The following is a 25,551-nucleotide window of genomic DNA, read 5'->3' as shown; positions in this document are numbered from 1 at the left end:
AGCCAGTTGTGACTGAATGACTGATGCTGGCTAAACTCCTCCCCATCGCCTGGTTCCAGGGCCCTAGCCCCTGCCCCTTGCCCCTAGGCTCCCCCAGCCTCCCCTGTTAGCCCCCTTTCCCGGTACCCCCAGCCCTCTCATCCCACTGCCCCCAACCCCAGTCCCCCAACCCCCTACCCCTGAATCTCCCCTAAGCACCCCTTACACATGAGCCTCCATGCTTCTGTGGGGTAACAGGGCTGCTGGAGGCTGAGACATCCAGCCTAGCTGCCCGGCACCATGCTCTGGACCCTCTGCCCACCTCCCTCAGCCAGGGTTGGGGTGCGGGGGCTGAAGCTCAGGCCCAGAGCTGCCAAACCACAAGCACATCTGGAAAAAATTCCCCTCCCAGCCTGACTTTCCTTTGTCTTACTTCTGTCTTTTTGGAAATTCTGGCTGCCTGGCCAGCGGGGGGAGTGAGGAAGTGAAGGGAGGGGAGTGGGCCCAGGCCTCCTTCCTCCACCCCACGGAGCCCCCACCTCCAGCCTCTCCAGTTTCCTCAGCCAGACCACAGCCCTCCTCTGTGCTCCTGCAGGTCTAGGCTCCCTCATTCTGGTGACCATCTTTTGAGCGAGGTTTCTACACCCTTCGTCACAAGGCTTGTGGGGGAGAGAGCCAACACTGGCCCTTCTCTTTTGCAGCAGGAGGGATGCATACTGAGGAGGAGACTGGACTATTCTGGGGTCTCAAGAGGGCTGGAGTGGAGATGAACATGGGACCTGGGTGGAAGAAATAGGGGGCCGTGAGGGGGAAGGAGAGGCAGCAGGAGTCTGCTTTCCACCACGTTCCCTCCCCCAGCCTCTCCTCATCCCTTTGGCTGGGAGCCTGATTTCACTGTCAGAACCTAATCCCCTCCCTTTACCTACAGCGTTGCTGGAGCCGGGTGGATGGGGGAGGAGCACAGGCAGTGCCTTAACCCCAGGCCCTAAGCACCCCCCAGGGACCACCCCCTTCCCTCCACCACCTCTGCTTTTGTCTGTCCATCCTCTGAGAGCCCTTCGACCTGCTGCCCCCTCACTTCCAGAAGACCAGGCCACACGCACCCCCAGATAAACTCTCCCACACCAAACCTGGGACCCTAAAACCAGGCTGGAGCATCCAGCTCCCTTCTTCAGAATTGACATTTTATTGGTTATTGCAGGGTGGGACTCTGTCAAGAAGTCCTTTCTACAGTCTAATCTCCATCCCTCCTGCTCCAGAGTCACCCTAGTTGCATTATTTTTTCCCTACACACCCGTAATTCAGAGATTTTCCTCTTTACAGCACAGAGGCTCGACCTCCAGTGTGTCTTTGCTAAATCCTCCAGCCCCTCTCCCTTGGCTCTCCTCCTCCGGGCTCCTCCCCAACTAAGGCCCCTACCTCCTTAGACCGTTCCAGGGCTCTAAGGGAAAGGGCTTAGAATCTCGGAGAGCCTGTCCTCTGCTCCACCCATGGCCACGCTGGCAGGGAGGGGCCAGGGCAGGAACCCAGGGCTGGGACCAGATGAGGGGATTTTCTTCCCCGCCTCGGAAGAAGCTGGGAGGACAGCTCCGGCAGGGTGGCGGGGGTGGGGTGCGGTACGGGCATCGGGGCCACGTGCACGGATTCGCCGAGGGCAGCTAGGCCGCAGTGTCCCTCAGCGCTGGACAGGCCCCGGGGTTCCGCCCGCTCGGGGTACCGCATCCACTGCGGTCGGCGGTCTCGGGTCTCCCGGCCTGTCTCCGAGGTTCCCTGACTGACTTCCATTTCTGTTTCTCTGTCTCCCGGCCCTCTCCCCCGGGGTCTCGCTCACTCCCACTTGGGTCTCCGCGGGGAGCCGTTCCCTACCCCCCTCCTTTGATCTCCCACTTCAAAGCCGCTCGCGGAGGGGCGGCCTCTCCTTCCGCCCGTTTTACGGCTCAGAATGGTGACACCTGAGACCCCGCTCCGCCCCTTCCCCGGGGCATCCAGACTCCCCCCAACCTAGGTGGCAGCGCGGCGCGCCAAGGGCTCCGCCTCCCCTCCCTGCCGCCTACTGCGATTCCCTCGGGGGTCTGGGGAGCCGAGAGACAGAGAAAGCGCAGTAATAAAGAGCTCGTGTCAAGTGATTGGCTGTGACCTCTGCCCTCCCCAGCCTGGCGCTCCAGGCTCCTGTTTAACCCTTCGATGCCCGCCCAACGCTTTAAGAAGAATGAGTCTCCCAGCGCCAACTTCCAGCGTCCGCAGGCGCTACTGGAGCCCGATACCGGGTGGGGAGTCGAGGGTGGTAGGTAGGGGGTGAAGCCCCCTCCCAGCCTCTGCGAGTTGTTCCAGTAGGGGGCGCCGTTGCCTCACTTAGGTGCCTGGCCCCTGAACCCCAGGGCTCCCCAGCCGGTCTCTTTTGAGTTCGGAGCGGTCACACTGGATCCAGCTCAAGCTTCAGTGGAGTCGGAGCTCGGCCGCCCATTCTCTTCCCCAGCTCCGGCTTGCAAGCAGGGGTTCACCCGCCGGTGGTGTCGCCGGGTGTCCGGCGCCAAGGAGTCGAGCGCACCGTGTTAGGTTGGGCAGGGATGGGGAACAGGCGAGGTGCGACCCTGTGCCTCGGACTGCAGGACGTGAGAGCTCAGCATCTGTGCCCCGGGCCTGGCGCCCTCTCCTCTCGGTTGAGAGCCCAGTCCGAGGGCTAGCCCTCCGTCCGCCTCCTCATCCACCCACTGGCGCGGGAGCCAGCCATCTCGGGCCCTCTCAGCGAATTCTCGACCCGCCCACTGGGCTAGATCCAGAGGACGGGGTGGGAGTGGGGGTGGGGTGGTAATGCAGGGCCGGGGCTCAAGGCCCCCCAGGTGGGGTGGAGGGGGAGGCGGAGCGGGAGGCGGGACCACCTCATTCTTGGGCAAGGGCGGGTCCACGAAGGGTATAAAAGCTGCCCGCGCGAGAGTCCAGGCCGGATTTAGGGTTGTCCTCGGACGAGTCCTGGTTCCTGAGTCTCACCATCCGGCGAAGGCGGCGGAGACATCTCTTTCGACTAAAGGACTCAGCGTCCAGTGCTCCAGCCGAAGGATCTAAGGGGACCGCCACTAGCACCGCCACCATGCCCAACTTCTCTGGCAACTGGAAGATCGTCCGATCGGAGAACTTCGAGGATTTGCTCAAAGTTCTGGGTAAGGAGATTTTTGAGCGCCCGGGAGAGGAGAGGGGGCTCCGAGGCCTCGGAGGTGGGTACGAGAAAGAAAGGGAAGTTGGAATCAGGGCGTGGGAAGCTGGGCGCCTGCATTCCCAAGAATAGGGGTCAGACTCCTGGGTCCCGGGGCGCTGAGCCCGAACACTTAAACCCTTCTTCCTCTGGCGGGGCGCCCACAGACGCCAACTCCTGCAGCGACTCAGCCTCTGAATCAAGTAGAAACCAGAAGCATGAGGTCGGTATTCCCTGGGGTGAGGCAGTGGTGTTCTCCGCAGTTCGGAAGCTGCAAACCCTGCATCCAGGCTGGGAGCCTGGGTCCCTACCCAGCCGAGCCTCCCACCCCCACCCCAGGCATTCCTGCCTCCTTCCCCTTGCCCCCCGCAGGTAACCCAATCCCCAGGCAGATTCCATATCTCTCTGCGCGGGGCTCCACCCACCAGGTGATCGTCACCGCAGGGCCCCCAGATCCCCCTTTCTTCCCCTTTCAGAACTTTTCCACTCTGTTCCCCCCACCCTCCATCTGTGAGACAAATATTTTCCTACAGCGAACAGCTCCAGAATCCTAAACTCGCTCTGGATAATTATCACTTTCTTAGATTTCAACAAATGGCTTCGTGTGAAACCCCAGCCATCCCCTCCCTTTCAGAAAATCCGAATTCTCTTCTCCCTGCCTCCCTGGAGACGGGCTGCAGCCCAGCTAGGTCTGTTGGTTAAAGGTGGAGGAAGTTGAATCTACCCAGACTCCCCTTCCCAACTCCTGTGCGCCCTCTGGTGTCTGGGGAGTGGGGGGGAAGCCTGGGCCGGCTGGACAGAGGGCTCTGCAAAGAGATGGAGGTTAGTCAAGGACCCAGCCACTGGGAAGCCACCTGGAAACCCGGGAGCCATCAATTTCTGAACTGAACAGAGAGACCCCAGCTGGAATGAGCAGAGGGCACCCTGTGTGGGGCAGGGGGCTGTAGAAATGAGTCAGGAACTAGGAAGGGGCTGGAATGCAGTGAGGAAAGCAGGGATTTCCATCCTTCCTTACCGTTAGTTCTGCTTGCAGTCTGACCACAGTATTTCTTGTAATCCTGTCAGCCTTTCTTGCTCTACCCTTGTTGAAATTAAAGATCCAGGGACTTCCCTGGTGGTCGAATGGGGACTCCCGCACTCCCAGTGCAGGGGGCCTGGGTTTGATCCCTGGTCGGAGAACTAGATCCCGCATGCATGCCTCATGCTGCAACCAAGATCCCGCATGCCACCAAGATCCTGCCAAAGGATAAAAATTTTCCCTTCAGAAAGCCTAGATGCCATTCCCTCCCCCAACTTCTCTGGATTCTGGCCCCTCTCCCCAGTGGAGGAGGCAGTGGCCTGGCACACCCCCAGGCCCCAGCTGGAGGATAAGATCCCAAACCCAACCCTGTTGTCTGTCTGTCTTCAGTCTGTTTGTCCTCCCTGCGGGGTCTCTCAGAGCCACGTGCCCTCCTCAGGGCTTGCTGTGGGGCAGATTAAAAACAGACCCGTTAGACAAACACAGTCCTGAATCAGCCAACGTTGGCTGAGCCTGGCCCCAGCAGCACAGGTACCAGAAGCTGGCTGGAGGGGTGTCTCCTCTGGACCTAGCCTTGCTTCCGCAGGAATCTCAGTCCCTTCTCACCCCTCTTTGTCCTATGCAAGAGTCTCTCTCCTGGGGAGGGATGCTCAGGTATTTGGGGGATACCCATCCCATCCAGTATGATGGTCATGACACATAGCTAGCAGCTCCTGTTCCTATAACGGGAAAGATGGATAACAGGATGGACTTCCCGGGTAGCACCAGAGAGTGAAGTAGTCTTTTTGTCCAAGGAGGTGGAGTGGGATATGTCTCTTTTACCAAGTCAATTGGTCCTGGGAACCTCAGTCATTTCTCCCTGGATCCAAAAGATCGGCAGCCAAGAAGTGGGCTCCTGGGGCTCCTGAGGGACAGGGCTTCCTCCCACTCCCTTCTGTCTGGAATAGAGTGTGTCTGCTCTGGTGCCGAGGGGAAAGGGGATTTGTTTCTCTAGGGACCCAGGTTTGGAGGAGGGCCAGGGGGTCTGGACCGCATCGGGAGATAGGGAATCACACTTGCCTGGCCCAGCCCAGCTTGGCCCCTCATCCCACCCATTGCTTCCCTGAAGCGTTCTGCTCCAGTTCAGGGCAGGAGGCCAGGCCAGGTGAAGGGTGTAGAGCTTGGACCTGGGCCCTGACTAGAGGTGCCTCCCTGCCTGCTTGACTTCCTGTCAGAGGGCTTCTCTCTCTCCGGCTCCTCCACTCCTTTTTTTTTTTTTTTTTTTTTTTTGCGGTACGAGGCCCTCTCACTGTTGTGGCCTCTCCCGTTGCGGGGCACAGGCCCCGGACGCGCAGGCTCAGCGGCCATGGCTCACGGGCCCAGCTGCTCCACGGCATGTGGGATCCTCCTGGACCCGGGCACGAACCCGTGTCCCCTGCATCAGCAGGCAGACTCTCAACCACTGCGCCACCAGGGAGGCCCATCCTCCACTCCTTTTAAATAACTAGGGAATAGAGAGAAGGGGTCCAATCTGGGAAAGGATAGGGGGACAGGCACAGGGACTCTGAATCCACAGAGGCTGAATGAGAAGACCTGACCCCTGAAGTGGGGTGGGTGTTCCTGGAGTCGGGCCCACATCAGGGGAGGGGAGGGGAGTGTCCCTTTCTGTTCCAGGAGGGCAGGTGGGCAGGAGTCCGATGCAGGGAACTTTGTCTGAGCCCCAACTCTGGCTTTTTCTTTGCCTTCCTTTTATCAGTGAAAATAACAACAACAATAAGAGTAGCTATTGTTTCCTGAAAACATAAAGATGTACCTGGCACTGTGCGTGCTAGGGCCTAAACACACATCATCCCATGTGATAGGCTCTTGAAGAAGTTACCGTCTCCATTTTACAGTTGTGGAATCTAAGGCTCAGAGAGGTTAAGCCATTTGCCCACGCTCACCCAGCCTGCAAGGGAGTGTGAGCCAGGTGGAAATCATGGCCTAATGGATCTTATTTCACAGCCTGTGATGTCCCCAGCCTGCTGACCATTCTGTAGGGGGAAACAGCTGTCCCACCTCTTCCCCTGCTGAGAATCCCTGCTCCTTCTCATCCTGGGGAGGAACAGAGGCTCAGCAAATAAAGGCCTCAAGACAGGGGAGGTGAGTGGGCAGAGAGGGAAGTGGCCCCTACTCCAGGACGTGAGTAGTGAGGCCTGGCTGGGGAAGGCCTGCCTTGCACTTGGGCGGGGGTGCAGACGCAGTGACTCTGATGAGCCCACCCCAGCAGATGGTCTCCAGCAGGGTGGACAAAGGACCAAAAGTGAGGTGAATTGAGCCAAGGTGAGCTGTAGCAGGATGAGAGGAATAGGGGGAAGCTGCCCCCAAGAACCGAGTGAAGAGCTGAGACTTGGGGACCCCGATCCAGGGCTGCTGACTCATCCAAGTGGGGCCATAGCTAGAAGCAGAACTCCCAAGGGCAGGGCACTGCCTCTCTGTCCCTTCTCCCTGAAACCACCAGCCATCAGGGCCGTACCACCTGCCCTCCCTTCAAGGTACTTTCTTGGACACCCAGGCAGCTTGCTCCTCTTCCCAGCCGCTCACAGTTCAGCCTGCTCCTGCTGTCCCTGGGGAGAGTGTGAGACAGGTGCCTGGAGCACCCATAAAAGTCGAGCCTCTCCTCTCCCTCCAGGGGTGAACGTGATGCTGAGGAAGATCGCCGTGGCTGCAGCATCCAAGCCAGCAGTGGAGATCAAACAGGAGGGAGACACTTTCTACATCAAAACCTCTACCACCGTGCGTACCACAGAGATCAACTTCAATATCGGAGAAGAGTTTGAGGAGCAGACTGTGGATGGGAGACCCTGTAAGGTGCGTGCTGGGACGGGGTCCCTCAGGGTCATGGCATCTATTGCCCTGCTTCTCAACATGACATTTTCCAGTCTTTTCCTAGAGTCTTCCCTCCAGTTCCAATGGAGAAAGTCCCTAGATTGTGGTGGTGGGTAGAAAGGGGGTGCATCCCCTATACCTCTCACAGCATTGTCCCTGCTGTGGGCCCACCTCACTTGACCACCCTCTCATGCAGAGCCTGGTAAAATGGGAGAGTGAGAACAAAATGGTCTGCGAGCAGAGGCTTTTGAAGGGAGAGGGTCCCAAGACCTCCTGGACCAGAGAACTGACCAATGACGGAGAGCTAATCCTGGTAAGGCCTGCCTCATCTCAGCTTAGAGCAAGCCCAGTGCTACCTTCAGAGATTTTCTGGGACATTTCCGGATGCAGGAGATTTAAGAACAACTGTGGCTGGTCTCCCCGTCTCCTATGAGGCTGCTGGGGCAGGACTAGGCTGTCCCTGTCCCATACAGTGTCCTTGTGCAAACGTAAAAGGGTGTCCCTTCCGTGTGGAGCAAAGGACATGCACTGAGAGGTCCCAACAGTTCTCCGCAGGGATCTTCCTGGCTTGGGGAGAAAGACTTAGGATGGACCCCTGGGGCTGTATTGTCCTCCATCCCATGATGCCCAGGCATTTTGTGACCAGCTCTTACCTGTCAGTCCTGAGCCAAGAAGTAGGTTTGGACCTGGAGGTCAAGCAGAGTACCTCCACTCAACCCTCCTGCAACCAAGCACAGGACCCAGGGGCCTCCTGGGCTAACAATGACTTCTCCCCTTTCAGACCATGACGGCGGACGACATCGTGTGCACCAGGGTCTATGTCCGAGAGTGAGTGGCTGTGGCCCAAGAGCCGCCAGAGCCCGCCACCAGCCCATTCTCCCTGCTTCACTGCCCCATGGGCTGCCCCTCCCCCATTCCTTCCTTCTAGGCTAGCTCTCCCCTCACCCCAGTCACTTCTGGGGGTGCTAGGATGCCTCCTGCAGGGGCTCTGCTTTTTTTGGCCCCTCCTCTCCTCCCATACACCAACAAAGTGGGATGGATGACAGGACCCCAGATCACCCGTTCCAGAATCACTCCCCCCATCCCAAGTCAGCAGTCCCAGCCCCAAGTCAGCCCAGAGCACCGTCTCTCTCTTTTTCTGCAAGGGGACCCGAGGGCCCGACTGGGAAGACCGGCCCTCTGTCTTCCACTCTTTGTCCCTGTAGCCCATACAGTGTAGAATATTTATTGGTTAATTTTATTAAAATGTTTTAGAAAATAAAACCTGTCTCTGGCTCATTGGGAAGGGGTTGGGTAAGTCACCTGAGTTCAACTTTGCCCCTAAATTGCAGTGTGAGAGAGTCGATGTTTCAGCAGCACCGGTGCGACTTACACACCTGGGAGGAAACCACCTTCCCTTCACCTTTCTCATCACTACCCTCTCATTTGCTGCTGAATCCATGAACATCACCTTCACTTCCCCTCCTCCAGTCTCCTTTGTCTCCTGCTCTGGCTTCCAAGGCCACCAGGGCCCCCCTGACTCTGAGCTTGCGCTGGGGAACTGATTCCCACCTTCTCCCATGCTGGTGACACAGCTTCCTCCTCCTCCAATTGTTCCTTCTCTCTCCTCCAACCCCAATCTGTGGGCGACCCTGGGCCTGGCCTTGGCTTCCCACCTAGTTCCAGATGAGCTCGTCACCGCCCACAGGCTGGCCTTGCTCTTGCCCAGGTATCCTCTGTGTCTGAGAAAAACCCATCTCTGCCTTGAGATCCCTCACTCTGCCCCATCTGCCCTGTCTCCTGGGTCTTCCAGGCCCCTTGGGTCCTCCTCCCACTCACCTCCCTGAGCCTCCACACTCAGGTCTGTCCCGTGTCTTCCCAAATTTCATATCATAATCTCTCTCAAATGCCTGCCCTCCTTCCCCAGGCCACGGCCCTAGACCATGCTTTCTCATTGCTCACCTCCTAACTGGTTTGCCTGTTTGCGCTTTACATTATCATGCTGTGATAGGGCGAAATGAGCACAAGTGTTAGAATAAGAGGGGTTCAAATCCTGGTTCTGCCGCTTGCTAGTTGTGTGATCTCAGACAAGTTACTTAGTGTCTCTGAGCTTCAGTTGTCTGGATTTTTTGTTTTTGTTTTTGTTTTTGTTTTGCGGTACGCAGGCCTCTCACTGTTGTGGCCTCTCCCGTTGCGGAGCACAGGCTCCGGACGCGCAGGCTCAGCGGCCATGGCTCACGGGCCCAGCCGCTCCGCGGCATGTGGGATCTTCCCGGACCGGGGCACAAACCTGTGTCCCCTGCATCGGCAGGCGGACTCTCAACCACTGCGCCACCAGGGAAGCCCCTTGTTTTTGTTTTTAATTGAAGTATAGTTGGTTTACAATATTGTGTTAGTTTCAGGTGTACAGCAAAGTGATTCAGATATATATATATATATTTTTTTTTCAATTCTTTTCCATTTTAGGCTATTACAAGATACTGAATATAGTTCCCTGTGCTATACAGTAAATCCTTGTTCACCTATTTTATATACGTTAGTGTGTATCTGTTATTTCCATACTCCTAATTTATCCCTCCCCCATCCCCTTTCCCCTTTGGTAACCATAAATTTGTTTTCTATGTCTGTGAGTCTGTTTCTGTTTTGTAAACAAGTTCATTTGTATTATTATTATTATTTTTTTGGCCACACTGCCCAGCTTTCGGGATCTTAGTTCCCTGACCAGGGAGTGAACCCTGGCCCCCTGCAGTGGAAGCGTGGAGTCCTAGCCACTGGACCACCAGGGAATTCCCTGTATTATTTTTTAGATTCCACATATAAGTGATATATAATATTTGTCTTTCTCACTTCACTTAGTATAATAATCTCTACATCCATCCATGTTGCTGCAAATGACAATATTTTATTCTTTTTATGGCTGAGTAATATTCCATAGTGTGTGTGTGTGTGTGTGTGTGTGTGTGTGTGTATATATGTATGCATGCCACATCTTCTTAGGCCAATCGTCCGTTGATGGGCACTTGGATTATTTTCCATGTCTTGGCTATTGTAAATAGTGCTGCTCTGAACATGGTGGGGGAGTACATGTATAGTTTTGAACTAAACACAAAATAATGTAATTTAATAGCTTATGTACTGGGAAGTTTCAGCTGAGTCTAGCTTCAGGTGTGGCTAAATCCAGGGACCCAAACAAGTACATCAGCCTCTCCCTTTGCACCCATCCTGCTCACCTCTGTTTCTTTGTGCATTGGTCGCCTTCAATCCTATCACACAGAAATGTTCTCTAAGTCATAGGAAATTGGCTTCATATGCCCCAAGCTTACATGGTTACCGCTTGAGATCCAAAAAGAAGTGGGTGGGGACTCTCTCCCGGGGCCTATATCGTCTAAATCCCAGAAGGACTCAGTCTGGTTCTGCTTATATCACATGACCATCCCTTGGACCCTTGGTCTAGTTGCTGTTGGCAAAGCAAGGGGCCCACTGATTGGCCAGGCCTGGACCTCATGCCACACCCATGGCCAAGGAACAGGTCTGGCTCTGTGATTAACAATCCCATCAGAATCCCATGGGATGGGAAGGAGCACTTTTCCAATGAAGAGGGCTGCTATGAGGCTCAGGCTTCTAATCTAGAAAACAGCAATTATATATAACATCTACCTCACAAGGGTGTTGTAATAGTTAAATAAAATAAATCTCATTACGTTCATAGCACTTAGCAATAGTAAGCTCTTAGTGTCTCTGATTTATCCTCCACAGTGCTGCCAGAGGATCCTTCAAAACATACATTTTATTATGTCAGAGCCCTGTTCAAAAAACAATAAAACAAGACACAAAATCCCTTTAGCTGCACCCCCTCCTTTTGTCCAAAATAAAGTCCAAACAGGTATTAGAGGCCCTTCAAGACATGGCCCCTGCCCTTTCTTGTGTGTGTTCCTCCAGGCAGGCCTCAGCTCCAACCTCCCCTGCATGGTATGCCACCCTCCCACCCACTGGCATTCAGCTGCTTCTCCAAAGCTTAGCTCCTCACACGGCCTGAAGCGGCCTCTCCCTCCATCGGCACAGACCGTCAGTGGTCACGCTTCAGAGCCTCTGTGTCCGCTGGGGAGCCTCCTCTCCCTGCAAGACCAGGATGCCCTGGGGCCAGAGCCTCCTGTTCCTGCCCCAAGAGAGGCCACATTCGGCAGCTGAGGGCAGAGGGTCAGGGCCAGGGAGCGAGTAGACAGTGTGCAGAGTCCTTGGGTAAGCAAGTCCCCTCTCTGAGAGTGGGGTGGGGGAGGTGAGGGACCCTTTCATTTATTCATCCAACTATTGTTTCCTGAGAGCCTCCTAGGAGCTGGGCACCCTGCTAGGTACTGGAAACACAGAAATGAATAAAATGGACAAGATCTCTGCCCTCATGGGGGCTATGGGGGGGAGGGGAACAGACCTTTAGTAGGGAAAGATGGTTAAAAAGTAAATGCATCAAATAAATATGCAAGGGACTTCCTTGGTGGTCCAGTGGTAAAGCATCCACCTTACAATGCAGGGGACGCATGTTGGATCCCTGGTCAGGAAACTAAGATCCCACATGTCGCAGGGCAGCTAAGCCCATGAACCACAGCTACTGAGCTCACGCGCCTCAACTAGAAAGCCTGTGTGCCGCAAACTACAGAGCCCACGAGCTCTGGAGCCTGGGTGCCACGACTAGAGAGAAGCCCATGCACCACAACGAAGACCCCGCACGCCTCAATGAATACCCCGCGTGCCGCAACAAAGACCCGATGCAGCAAAAAAAAAAAAAAAAAAAAATGCAATTACCTGTGTGGTAGGTGCTATGAAGGAGAAGCGGAGTAGAGGGAGAGAGTGCCATAGAGAAGACCTCATTTAGATTGGGGGTGGGCAGAGCATCATAAGAGCAGGTGTTTTGGAGGACAAAGCACTTGGGGGGCCCTGGAGGACTCTGTGGGGTAGAGCAGAGGGGAAGGTATTCTAGGCAGAGAGAACCATGGGGTAAAGTCTCTAAGGACAGTTTGGGGCTGTTCAAGGTCCCATAACTGGAGTGCCTGGCAGCTGGGGGCCATCAGTGGCTGGATCATGCAGAACCTGAAGGACCTGAGGGCCACAGTAAGTATTTCTTTTCTTTTTCTTTTTTTTTTTTTCCTGGCTGCGCCTTGCACGCGCGGCTTGTGGGATCTCAGTTCCTGACCAGGGATCGAACCCGGGCCCTCAGCCGGGAGAGCGCGGACTCCTAACCACTGGATCACCAGGGAATTGCCACTATTTCTTATTTTATTCTAAGAGCAATGAGAAGCCATTGAAGGATTTTAAAAAAGGGGTGGCATTTCATTTGTGTTCTAAGGATTTTCTGCTGGCAGTCAGGTGGAGATGGAACAGAGAAAAGGGGGAGTGAAGGAAAGTCATCAGAAGACTGGTGAGATGCTCGGGCAGAAGGTGGAGAAAAATTTGGGGGAGGGTGCAGACTGTGATGCATTAGAAGGGAGGTGTCAAGAATGGCTGTCTGGGGCCTCCCTGGTGGCGCAGTGGTTGAGAGTCCGCCTGCCGATGCAGGGGATACGGGTTCGTGCCCCGGTCTGGGAGGATCCCATATGCCGCGGAGCGGCTGGGCCCGTGAGCCATGGCTGCTGAGCCTGCGCATCCGGAGCCTGTGCTCCGCAACGGGAGAGGCCACAACAGTGAGAGGCCCGCATACCACAAAAAAAAAAAAAAAAAAAAAAAAAAAAAGAATGGCTGTCTGGCGGCTTCCGTGGTGGTACAGTGGTTAAGAGTCCACCTGCCAATGCAAGGGACATGGGTTCGAGCCCTGGTCTGGGAAGATCCCACATGCTGCGGAGCAGCTAAGCTCGTGAGCCACATATACTGAGCCTGCCTTCTAAAGCCCACGAGCCACAACTACGGAGCCCACTCGCCACATCTACTGAAGCCTACACGCTCTAGAGAGCTTGCTCCGCAACAAGAGAAGCCACCGCAATGAGAAGTCCACGCACCACAACCAAGAGCAGCCCCCACTCGCCGCAACTAGAGAAAGCCTGTGCGCAGCAACGAAGACCCAACGCAGCCATAAATAAATAAATAAATAAATAAATAAATAACTAAATAAATAAATAAATAAATAAAAAGAATGGCTGTCTGGCTTTGGTCGCTGCTGGTGCTGTTTTTCAGAAATGGAAGAATGAATCAGGCTGAGCCTTCTGGATGCCAGTTTTGTGTTTGGTTTAACCCAGAAGAGTCTTAACTTGTCAGCCTGAGCCCTTTCTTTATCTTCGGCATCACCTCCTCCCTTCTCACCCCATCCTTGACTCCAGCTCTGTCTGGCCTGCATCCAGGCTGCTGGCTCCCCAACCTACCCTTCCCCCCTCAACTTGACTCCCCACTCCCACCCTGGAGAGGGCTTTTTTCAAGCCTTTCCCAGGCCCTTGTGGCTGGAGCTCTGTCTGTCTGTTTGGGGCATCTGCTCTTGTTTCTCTGCCTAGCTTGTCTCTTTGTGAATAAAGTTGTTGAGAATGGCAGACAGAAGAGACATTTCTTTTTCCTAGGAGATCTCGGAGAGCAGGGACTGGGTCTCCCCCATCAGACTGGGGGTTCTCTGAAGGCAATAGCTGAGCTGTGTGTCCACCCTGAGACGGAGGCTCCCCTTGGGCAGGCCCTTCCTGCTGGCTTTGCTTCTCCAGTACTTCCCTGCCTGCCAGCCTGAGATGACGAGGAAGTTACAGTCCTGGACCCAGGAGATTGGACCAGGGAGCGGCCACCTCACCCATTTGGCCCAGCCCAGCCCAGCCTGTGAGAAAATCTCTCCAGCTTCCCCTCCCAACCCAAGGCCTCTTGGGCTCCTCTTCTGTTACCTGCCTTCATTACTCAGCAGTGCATGTGAGGGAAAATGCATAGGACCCCCCACCCCCTGCATGCATCCTGAAAATCTGTGAGATATCTGTGGGCAGAGTCTTTTCTAGAGTCCGAGATTCTCAGAGGAGAGGGAGAGGGTGAAATCTCTGGGGCAACAGAGGGGCCTGGGTCACTGAGTCCCAACAAAGGCCAGAGCAAGAAGAGCCAGAGAGGAAGGGAGGGCAAAGACAAGGGAGGGGGTATGTGTGATTCTCTCCTGAGGTCAGGGCTGGCACACATGGCAGGGGCACTTACAGGCACTGGGATAGTCTACACCGACTTCTTAGGGAAACTGAAGTACACACACACACACACACACACACACACACACACACACACAAACCAAGAAACAGGAGCATGGAGCTGAGAGAAAGGTCTAGAAATGTCAAAACCAAGAGAATCAGGGCACAGCTGAGACCAGAGAGGAGAAAGCCCTGGGGAAGCCAGGGCCCAGGGTACCTCTGAGGCCTCCAGAACCTGAGGGCAGCTCCGTGCCCGTGTGTGACAGGAGGAACCACGTTACAGGAATCCACAAGGGAGGGACTGGCAGAGGTGGAGCCAGAGACAGGAAGCCCTGAGAGAGCGGGGGTGGTGGGGGGGAGAGAGAGAGAGAGAGAGATCTAGGCTGGAGAAGGCTGAGATACTCAGGAGGAGGGGAAGAGGGGGAAAGAAAGGGCCCCAGGGGTGGGGCTCAGAGGAGAGGCAGCATGCTGGTCAGGCCCTCTGACCCCAGGTCCCAACAAAGGGCTGCTTAAGGACCGCCACAGGCACAAGATGGATGGGACTGGGGCCGCCAGGCCCTTTGTAGCGGAAGATGAAAGGGAGCAGGCTCTGAGGAGAGTCCCCCAGAGTCCCCCACCTCTCGCTGGCTCCTCTGCCTCTCTCCTCAGTGACTTCAGGATCCTTCAGGTGTCAGTGGAAAGGGAGAGACTGGGGTGGGGAGGTGAGGAGGAGTCCACCCAGGGATTTCTCCTGCCTGGGCCAGTCATACCTGAGAAAGACAAGGGACAGGATAGCAGGACAGGGACAGCTGGGGGACCTTCAGTCTGTCTAGAAAGTGAATCCGTCATATGCAAATAGGATGCAAAATCGACGCCTACGGAGGTCCCCCAGTGGTTGAGACTGCTGCTCTAGTGAGGGTCAGGGGTCCCCAGGTCAGGTCCTCCCACCTCTCCTTCAAGCCTGCCACTGCCCTCCTGACCTCTTGGCTTCTTCCTGCCCCTGTCCCCCTTGGTGCTGCCAGACGAGAAACCAGTTCTGTCCCTGCCCTGGATAAGGATCTCTGGGCTGGGCTCTTCCCAGGCAGCGGCAGAAACCTGGCTGGCTGACAGCACCCTCACTCCCAGCCGGGGCTGCCAAGAGCTCCCCACTCCAGGCCCACCCGAGGGTGGCCTGGCCCCTTCCTCGCCATCCCTGCCACAGTCCAGTCCCACCTTCCTTCCCAGCCCTATTCTCACTCAAAGAGAAGTTCTCCTCAGAGTAGGCTTGTAGGGGGCAGTGCCCCTCCCTCGTCTTCTTCCTTGGGTGTCCCAGGAACCCCGGTCCCTCTCCTCCCATCTCTGCTCCCCTTTCCCTTTGGGCTGGTGGGCTGGTGGGGTTCGCCTGAATTGCCCCTTCCTCCCCCGCTCCCCACCCGCTCCCCACAGGGCTGTGACAATCGCTCCCAGACAGCAGGGTCAGCCCCTTGCCCAGTCACTGGCACCAAAGGGGGTAGGATGAGACAGGGTTGACCCCACTTAACCCCAGCCCCTGGTCTCCTCTTGAACCATCATTCATTTCCCATGACATTCTGGTCCTTTTCTCATCCCTTGCAGCTGCATGCCCGACTCCTCCAACTGGAAGGGACTTTAAAAGGTCGTCTCCTCCATTCTTCTGCCTCCTCATCAAATGTCTGCCTGACCTCTGCCCCGGCCAGCGCCCCAGAAACCTTATTCCTGTCCCAGCCCTCCACAGGTTTGGCCAGCCTCTCCCAGCTTCCCCTAGGGGATCCAGCCACTTGCAGGGGAGTAGATCAGAAAAGCAGAGAGGAAGGCAATTCTGGCAGCCATCAGCGGAGATCTGGGGGTGTCTGGAGGTGACTGGACTCAGGTCTCAGCTCCCACCGCCACTCCTTGAGGTGAGCAGGTGTGTCAGGTCAGGTTGGGATTCAAGCTGGTGACTCAAGCTGGAGCAGCCTGACAGCTGCACAGTCCTCGGCAACGTGCCCTCCCTTCCGGCTGCCCCAAGGTGGAATCTTAGAAGCTGGGAATTGTAGAACCAGAGAACAGAGTCCCAGAAGGAAGGGCCTTTGGGGATCATGCCTCTCCTTTGTTCAAGAAGAAACTGAGGACCAGAAAGTGGTGTGGCCTGCTTGGGGGATCACTCAGGCAGCAGGGAAATCATTGGTCACATTAAGAGGGGTCTGCTTGGTCCCAACAGGTGTCAGCAGGACCCCTCCACATCCTCTTTCTCCCCAGCCGGGGAAGTGGGTGCTCCAGGGTGGAGAAGTGTTAGTCTTCCCCATAGGCTCTCTTCCATCTCTCACCCTGGAAGGGGGGTGAGCGTCTGCTCCTTGCTGGGCCTCTCATCTCCTTCTGGACTGAAGATTATGAGGCCAGGACAGCTGTGGGAGCCCTTCAGGCTCAGGTGGGGGATTATGGGCTAAAGTTTCCGCAGGAGCCTAAGGGCAGGGGATCCTGGGCTCAGCCCAGAACTGCCTGGGGAGGGAGGGCCACCCTCACTTGGCCCAGCTTCAGGGCGGGACACTGGAGCTTCCTCAGAGGCCTGATGATCCAGCCCCCAATTCATTTCAGCCCACCCAGGGTATACCTAAGTGTAAGGAGACCCAAGGACCGGACCATCCTCCTCTTGGTTCAACCACAGCACAGGTGTCATTACTGTTTTCAGGGATGCCTACAAAGGCAGGGCCCAGGCCTGGCCTTGGCCAGATGGGCAGCATTTATGCCCTCGACAAACATTTACGGAGCATCAGCTATTCGCCAGACCCTGTGCTGAGCAGGACCAGTGCAGTCCCTGACTTTCATCCGTCCTCTCATCCACTGAGGAAATATTTCCCGGCCTCCTAGTATGTGCCAAGCACATCATTCCCGCTCCTTGCCCTCAGTTCCAGAGCTGAGCCGGGATGGGACGCCCCACAGCAAGCTCTGTGGGACAAGGTGTCAGAAGGGCCCTCTCGTGCCATCCTCAGCCTCTGCCATCAGGCTGCCCAGGTCTCAGCTCCAGCCCCTTTCCTCACAGCTGGGTATAGAGGCTAATCTTTCAGTGAAACTTTCCTGTAATTGTCCTTCTGTCATCACAGTCCCTGACTCAGAAATCAGCCAAGGAACTGCAGAAACAGAGGCAGAAAGGTGAGGTCATCCTTCCAGCAGCCTGTGTCAGGGCAAGAACGTGGGCCACAACCCAGCTGAGTCCCAGGACTTAACAGAGAAGGAGAGATTGCACCCTCCCACAATCCTCTCTGGCTCACTCCTTCCCTTGCCCCCATTCCTCCAGGGAAGTCCTTCCTAAAGGCTAACTGAAGTTCCTCCTGCTGTAGCTTCAGCTCCTCAAGGGGCTGGAACTCAGAGGGCAGGCTCCTTTCCTCAAGTAGCTTTAGGGACTCAGAAGAGGAGTAGTGTGGGCGCACCCACGTGGGGACACTTTCTCCACCTCTCTCAGCTCTGTTTTCTTTTTCTCTTCTCCACCCTTCATCCTTTCCCCTTCCCTCCTCTCTCCTCAGTCCCCACTCCAGCTCCTGGCTGAGTGCCAGCATTGTTCCTGCCTGGCTCCCCGCTCCCCTCCTCCTTCCCTCCCTGCCCCCTCCAGCCAGCCCTAGGGGCACCAGTCTGCTCAGTCCCTGCCCTCAGTAGCCCCAGGCTGGGGGGGCGGGGTGGGAGACCTTTCTGGTTCCATCCTCTGCTTCCCCTTCGCTCTGCCCTTCTAGTCCCCACTGATGGCCTCCACCCTGCCATAGAAACCTGGGAGCTTGGGTTACTCAGGGGCCCTGGTTATTTTTAATGCCACAAGCTCAGAAGATAAATATACCTCCCCCTCCCCCCAGCTGCCCTGCATAGACCAACACCTCCTCCAGATTCCCTCATTCTCCCACCTTTTATCAAATCTCCTCAGACTTGCTAAATGCCTTCCCCTCACACTCCTCCCTAGTGGGTCCCTCCACCCTGGACTCTCAGCAGGAAGACAGCCTGACCCCCAAACCCCCATAGATGAGGCGGGGGGTGTCCCGGTGTCCCGCCTCCACTTGGTGGCTTCCTGAGACAAGGGCTCCATGGGAGCTTCCCCTTCGGCGGGCATGGCTGGGGCAAGACTCAGAGGGCCCTGGGGAGGAGGCACTGGACAGGAGTCACTCCTTGGCCCCAGCCTCAGCCCTGGGGCCCCTCTCCTATTTGGCCAGGGGAGGGGCCAGTGGTCAAGAGCCCACTGCCTCTTCCTCTCCCTTATCCCACTCCATTTCTGTTTAATCCCACAAGACAGGCAAGTTCTTCCTGGAATTAATTTCCAGGCCTCTTGTTTTGGCTCAAATAACCAAACTCTGGCAGGGAGTTCCCTGGTGGCTTAGTGGTTAGGATTCTGGGCTTTCACTGCCATGGCCTGGGTTCGATCCCTGGTCGGGGAACTGAGATCCCGCGAGCCGCGGTGCAGCCAGAATAAAGAGAACCCTCTGGCAATAGTTCAGGGCAGGAACTGCAGCTCTCCAGGGAGGACAGGAGCGGGGCCCTGGGGTCCAGATGGATTGTTGTTCATTCCTAGAGTGTTGGAATCCCCAGGGTTGAAGAAGCCACCAAGGTCCTCTAGGACAGATCACAAAATGGATCACCCTAGCGTGGTTAGCTGTCCTGTATCCCAGTAACGGGGCTCACACTCCCTCTGGTGGCAACCTGCTCCAGGACAGAAACAAGTCCTGTGGCCATCTCCTTTGTCTGGGCTGGCATCTGGGCCCGTAGCATCTACTCATCAGGACTGGTTCTGATCTCTGGACCCACTAAGAAAAGTCTGGGCCCTTTTACCCAAGAGCCCCTCAGGCACTTCAGATGGCCCCACCGTATGTATTTATTTTCAAATATTTCACATACTCTATCAATAAAGAACTACATTACGCACAGTGGTGTACCTCTCCACCCACCTTGCATCTCCTCCCTTCTCCCCAGAGGGAACTACTATCCTCTCCTTTATTTTTACCATGATTTTGCCTTTCAAAAATGTTTTTACTACATACGTACATATCTCCAGATAACACATTGTTTTGCAGGGTTTTGAACTTTGATAGAAAAGGCATCTGCCATGTGGATTTTACTGCAGCTTGCTTTTTCTTCTCAACATGATGTTTGTGAGGTTCATCCATGCTGGTGCGTTTCCACAATTGTACTGAATGAACACACTTCACGACTGTGAAAAATTAAAAAACCTGACAGTACCAAGACAATGTGGGGCAATTGGAACTCTTTGCACACTGTTAGTGGAGAGTAACCTGGTATGCCCGCTTTAAAAAACAATGTGGGGCTTCCCTGGTGACGCAGTGGTTGAGAGTCCACCTGCCGATGCAGGGGACACGGGTTCGTGCCCCGGTCCAGGAGGATCCCACATGCCGGGGAGCGGCTGGGCCCGTGAGCCATGGCCGCTGAGCCTGCGCATCCGGAGCCTGTGCTCTGCAACGGGAGAGGCCACAACAGTGAGAGGCCTGCGTACAGCAAAAAAAAAAAAAAAAAAAGGTGTGGCAGGAAGTCCCTGGTGGTTCAGTAGTTAAGATTCCAGGCTTTCACTGCCAAGGGCATAGGTTTGATCCCTGGTTGGGGAACTAAGATCCCGCAAACTGCGTGGCCAAAAAAAAAAGATGTGGCATTGTGGCATTGTCCAGTGGAGTTGAAGATGTGCCTTCCCTCCAACCAGCAGTTCCCTTCCAGATGGCTCCGAAGAGAATGGGACACACACAGGCCCCAGGAGACCCGGCCAAGAATGTTTGCAGCAGCATGGGTAGTAACAACCTAACACACCCCACCTTATTCACTCATTTATTCATTTCACAAACATACACTGAACACCTGTGGAGGACCAGGCGCTTGGACAGACTGAGAGGCAAGCTCTCTGTGCTCAGGTTGGGTGGGTATTATTGCCACCATTTTATAGATGAGGAAGCTGAGACTCAGAGAGGTTAAGTGTCTCTCCAGGACTCAGGTCTGCCACCAGAGCCAATGCTCTTAACATCCTCACCACACTTCGTCCAAGTGCCTGGTCCTTCAGTGGGCATGTTACAGCATGTCTGTGCCCTCCTTCAGCAGGGTGCTCGGAGCCAAACTCAGCCCTGGAGTGTGGCCAGACCAGCGTGCGGTTGGACTGTCAGTCAGCAAACAGCTGATGGGAGCTCAGTGTAGGCAGGGCATCAAGGTACCACCAAACACAGATGGCACCTTCAGCATCTGCCCTGGGATCCCAGACCAAGCCAACCCTAGCTCCCTGATTCCAGCTCCAGTCCAGCCCCAGCTGGCCTTCTCTGTCCACTTCTCCTAAAAACTGGGTGGGTGGGTGGGTGTTGGTGGGGTGAAGACTGGATGATTTTAACCAGGGGAGAGTGTTTTGAGTCCAAAGTTAGTCATCTCCCGGTTGGTTCTGTGTGTCCTAAGGTGGCCCTGAGTGAGATGCTAGGAGAAGCATGAGGGATGGTAGAGATTAAAGACTTTCCCACAAGGTCCTCTCTGACTCATCCCCTGACCCCGCCCCCCGCCATCATCACCTTCTTTCCCAGAGAGAGGGAGGTGCAGGCTGAGCCAGAACTCTGAGTTCAAGTTCTACTTGTGTGGTCTTGGATAGGTTACTTAGCTTCTTTAGGTTGTTTCCTCTGTTAGAAAATCATGAAAGATAATGATGATAATATTACCTACCTCACTACCTAGATATTATAGCTTAAAATCATCACCATCATCATCATCATCATCATCATCATCATCACAGGATTTCCCCAGGGAATGTAGCTTTTCTTGTGGCAATAGTGGCGCCTGGTGGCCGTGCCCCACTGCAGCCCCTTTTACTTTGCAGGGGTGGAAACCTGAGCTGAGCCGGAGCAGGCGGGTGGCTGCTGCTTTGCAAGCTGCTCATCAAACCACAGACCCAGAGCGTCACAGAGAGAAAGGAACAGCTCATCATTCTGTACTTTTATCCTCTGTCCCTGAACAACCTAGTCCATGCTCACAGTCCCCCACCTTATCCACCCCACTCCGGCATCATCCTTCTAAATGTGACCCCCAACCCTGCACATCTGGCAGCCACTGCACCTCGCCCCCACTGCGCCACCAGGGAAGCCCCCACATCTAACTCTTATTGGAACCGATACATCCTAAGTATTCTCACACTCATCCCTCCACTCCGCCCCTAGGTTCTGGTCTCACCACCTCAAAGGTGGCAACTGCCTCCTGATTGGCCATCCTGCCTATCTCCCCCCAGCCCGCCCCAGTCCTTCACAGTGATCTCACCAGGTTACCCATGGTTGAGGTTAAAACCTTTTCAGGGCTCCTCGCTGCCTGGAGGGCAAAGGCCCCAAATTAACCCCACGGCCACCTCCTTTGCCCCCTCCCCCCTCCTCCTCCAGTTTATCACGCCTCTCTACCCGGATCGCACTCTATGGTTCCCACGTCTGTCCTCCAACGTGCCCATCGGCTTCCGGAGGACAGGGCTCCACATTAGTCATTTTTGACTCCTTCACAGTATTTATTTAGTGCCTATGGTGCACCTGGCACTCAATAAGTGCTTTCTAAATATTATTTGAATAAATTACTGTGGAAACCACGACCCAAAGAGGTGAACTGACTAGTCCAAAGTTGCATAGAGAGACAAGGCTCTTTGTTCAATGCTTTTCCCTTGCTACTTGCCTTCCCTTAACCCCTCCCTCAGGATGGAGAATGAGAAGTCCAGCTGGCCTGCTGTGGATGTGAGGGAAAGGAGAAAGCTGCAAAACAAAGCCAGCCCCATCATCCCTCCAGCCGGGAGAGGAGAAAATGAAGAGAGAAGGAACATTTCTGCCTCCCAGACCCAGCTCCAGCTCCAAGCTTCCCTCATGGGGATGGGGGAAAGCAGGATGGAAAGGCAGGGTCCAGCCAGTAAGTACCCAAAGCTCTTAGGCCAAAGCCAGACATCCCAGGAGGGGTCCCTGGGCCCGCTCTCTGCTCTGTTGATCGCTTCCTCGGCACCCGCTCTCTCCCTCTCTCTATGTCTCCAGATCTCTCGGTACAGAGCTTCCCAAAGTTGTCGTCTCTCTTACCATCTGGTCTCCAACCTACTCACTTCCTTCTTCCCGTCTCTTTTCTTGTTGTCAAAAGACTTGTGACCCCTTGCTGACGTTACCCCTTGCCACACATGTCCAGCAGGACCCATCTAGTCCTGGAAGTGGAGGGGAAGAGAGAAGGGGGACAGGGAGATAAAAAGGAGGGGTCAAGTTAGGGATGGGGCAAGAGTGATGTCCTGCCCCTGCCCTAGCCTCCGTATTATGAGGCAAAGAAGTGAGAGGTAGGGGAGGTAACAAAAAAGAACAGCTTTAGATCTCTCTGACCACTGCCTGCAATGACATTCTGTTGGGTCTCCCTCTTCTGTCCCTTAAGGACACTTTGGCAGACCCGCCCCGAGGCTTCCTTCTCTTCTGCAGGACAGAGGAGACAGGGGTGAGTGCCACTTACCCAGCGCTACAGTCAGCCTTCCTCAGATGCAGACCTCCCTTGGGGGTGGTGATGCCCAAAGCTTGCTCCCCATGGGGAGCTCCTTTCACAGAGTCCTCTTGGCACACAGAACTCTCCGGTCCCTCCCTGTGGCCCCCTCTATTCCCAGCCATCCCTCTCCAGTGTCTGTGTCTCTTAGTGAGACCCAGATGAACAAACCCCGTGCCCTAAAAGACAGCTGCCCAGAGGTGGGACACCAATGTGCCCTTCATGCGGATGCCCGGCCTTGAGGAATCATCCCCTTGGAAGTCCACACCCACTCGCCTCATTGGGCATCACTCTTCCCCTCGGAGCAGAGGAGGGGAAGCCACAGCCTGCCCTCCAGGGCTGGCCACCCTGCAATCCAGTGCTGCGGTGTGCAGCCTCTTTGCACTCCGCCTGCCTTCTCTCCTGGGGACTGGGGCAGGGGTGAAGCCTTCCAGGTGAGTCTGGCAACTTTCTTTAGGATATGTGTGGTGCTCAGAGGCTATTATTTTTTAGTTTCGGAACTTAGCTGCAGTCCTGAGACATGAGTAGATTCAGAAATTCTTCATCAACCATTATTCCAAGTTGCCTTACCATCTGCTCATCTTCCTCTGGGATCAATTCCAACCTGCCAAGGTCCCTCTTCAAATACTGTGTCCAGAACAATACTCCAAATATGGAAGGGCAAAGGGAATGTCACCACCCCTGATCTGGACGCCTTGCATCTATGAATCACTTATAACCTTTTTACTTTTTTAGGTGGCCACATCACAGTGTTGGTTCATAACAAGCTTTTGGTCTGCTAAAACCCCCAGGTTTTCTTCACTAGATAGGCTTTATTCTTTTCTTTTCTTATGCTGTTGATTTTTTTTTTTGAAACCTAAAGCAGAATTTTACATTTATCCCTATTAAATGTCATCTGGTTCATTTTTTTTTCCTATTCTGTCAAACCCTCTCATTTCTTGCATAATATGTAGATTTGATCAATATGGCTTCTATGATTTCATCCAAGTCTTTAATAAAAACTTGTGATCGTCAGACCAAGGACAGAACCCTGAGGGCCCACAGAACCCTCTTCAGCTTTCTCATGGACATCTCTGGGGATGGCTACTGAACTTTGTATCCACTCAGTGTCGTATCACACAGTCCATGTGTCCTGGGCACAGGGACATAAGAAGTGCAGGCAAAGGCCTCATAAAAATCCCAGTAACAATGCAACCCCCCGAGGGAGGAGAGGACACCTGGCCCACCTTGTGCCCATTGAGTGTCCCCCAGTCCCATGGAAGTCCTCATTTTCCTCAGCTTCTCATTGCCTCAAATATCAGTTATCTGTTTAGAATTGTCTGGGCCTTGGTGTCAGCTCCACCAGCTGTGGTTGCTGGGACCCACCTTCTCCTGCCTTAAAAAAATCAACATCCCACTTTTCTCCAGCATTTCAGATCACCTCTGCCTTCCAAGATTCCCAAAACTCACCAAGAGTGGTTCACGAGAAGGGTTTGCTCTAGCTTGATGGCTTTCATGGTGATGGTCCTCAAAAAGGCTTTGTAGAAAGACATCCACATACCCGGTCTTAGTTGATGCTCAGAACAAACGCCTGGGGATGGGTAAGTATTAACCTCCTTTACCAAACAGGTAAACTGAGGCTCAGTTGGAGAAGCTATGTGATTTACCTAAGGTCATTCAGCTAGAAAGTGTAAAAGTCAGACCCAGTGCTCTTTGCATGAGACATAGTCCAAATGTCTCCCCTCTGGGTGAGAGTGAGAGGCCCAGGCCGGAAACTCCCCACACCAGTGCCACCCCACATTTCCAGGGGACGCCCCCCCTTGGACGATCCTAGGGATCTCAAGTATTCAGCTTCTCTCTCCCCACAGCCAGGAACTGAAAGAGGAGGGAGAGATGCCAAGTGACCTCCCCTGGACACAACTTTTGGGATGCCCCAGCCCAAACCAAACCACAGGATTTGTGAGGTAATGTGGGGATGGAGAAGCCTCAGCCTCCCGGTCTGCACTAAGTCTCAGTCAATCCCCCCACTCAACGCCCACCGGCCCCTCCCTTCCTGCTCCACATATGTTAGTGAATTCAAAGTCCAGTTGGCCTGGTGGCATGGCCTCCTGGTCATTGACCCTGCTGTACCCCCTTTCCAGAAAACCTTCTCCATTCTCTGTGCTCCCCCAGGTCTCTGTGGATACCTCAGGTGCTAAGTATTATGATAATATTACCTCCACCACCACTGCTGTTGCCCTCACATTACCAAACTATGTGCTCCTCCAGGGCTGGGACAGAGTGCTGACACATAGTAGGTCTCAATTAACACTTGTAGAGCTAAATTGGACTTACATGAGCAGAAATTCCTTCTCCAAAGACCCCCCTCAGTCTCATTATCCCTGGCCCTCTCCCTCGGACCTTGCTTCCCCTTTACACTACAAACCCCAAATCCCACCTCCCTCACTACCCAGTGCAAGGACCCCTCCTCCTCCAGAAGGCCTTCCCAGCTACTCCCGCCCTCAGTGAGCTCTTCGTTTCCTGAACTGTGGAACCCTCAAAGGGATGTTTTGAGGATTCAGTCAGATAACGTAAATAAAATGTTAGAACATGATTTGGCATATCACAAAGGCTCGATAAATTTGGACTAGTTGTGACAAGAGATGCCTCTTCTTTCTGCTTCTTCTTCTTGGCCCGGTCTGTGAGCCACCAGGGGGCGCCCTCTGCCCAAAAATCCCTGACAACGAGGCCAGGATGGGGTGTCCTTCCCTGCAAACTGGAGGGGCGGGGGGGCTTCCATTACCTAAAAAGTGGGTATAAGAACCCCAGGTTATATGAAAGATGAATAGAAAGGATGGAGGTGAATAATGGGGAGAACATCCTTTTGCCTGCCTGCTCTCTCCGTTTTCTGGTGGAGACTGAGGAAATAGGGTGTGTGTGCATATGGGGTGTTTCCCAGTAGGACACATTTGTTCTTGTGTTCCAGGCAATGTCTCTTCTAACTTCTCTCTGCAATG

The 25,551-nt window shown here is 54.7% G+C and overlaps 1 protein-coding gene across 1 annotated transcript; it reads left to right on the top strand.

The window, feature by feature from the left end:
• The first annotated feature begins 2,929 nt into the window (after window positions 1–2,929).
• On the top strand, window positions 2,930–8,287 carry CRABP2 (cellular retinoic acid binding protein 2). Its single transcript, XM_079697640.1, has 4 exons — window positions 2,930–3,137; window positions 6,838–7,016; window positions 7,231–7,347; window positions 7,816–8,287. Exons 1-4 carry the CDS (start codon window positions 3,068–3,070, stop codon window positions 7,864–7,866), a joined length of 417 nt encoding a protein of 138 aa, XP_079553766.1. The 5' UTR covers window positions 2,930–3,067; the 3' UTR covers window positions 7,867–8,287.
• The last annotated feature ends 17,264 nt before the right edge of the window (window positions 8,288–25,551 follow it).

Source organism: Hyperoodon ampullatus (genome assembly GCF_949752795.1).
Source record: "Hyperoodon ampullatus genome assembly, chromosome: 2".
In the NCBI taxonomy this organism is placed as follows: domain Eukaryota; kingdom Metazoa; phylum Chordata; class Mammalia; order Artiodactyla; family Ziphiidae; genus Hyperoodon; species Hyperoodon ampullatus.
Note: the sequence above shows the minus strand (reverse complement) of the source record. Positions and strands in the feature narration are given on the sequence as shown.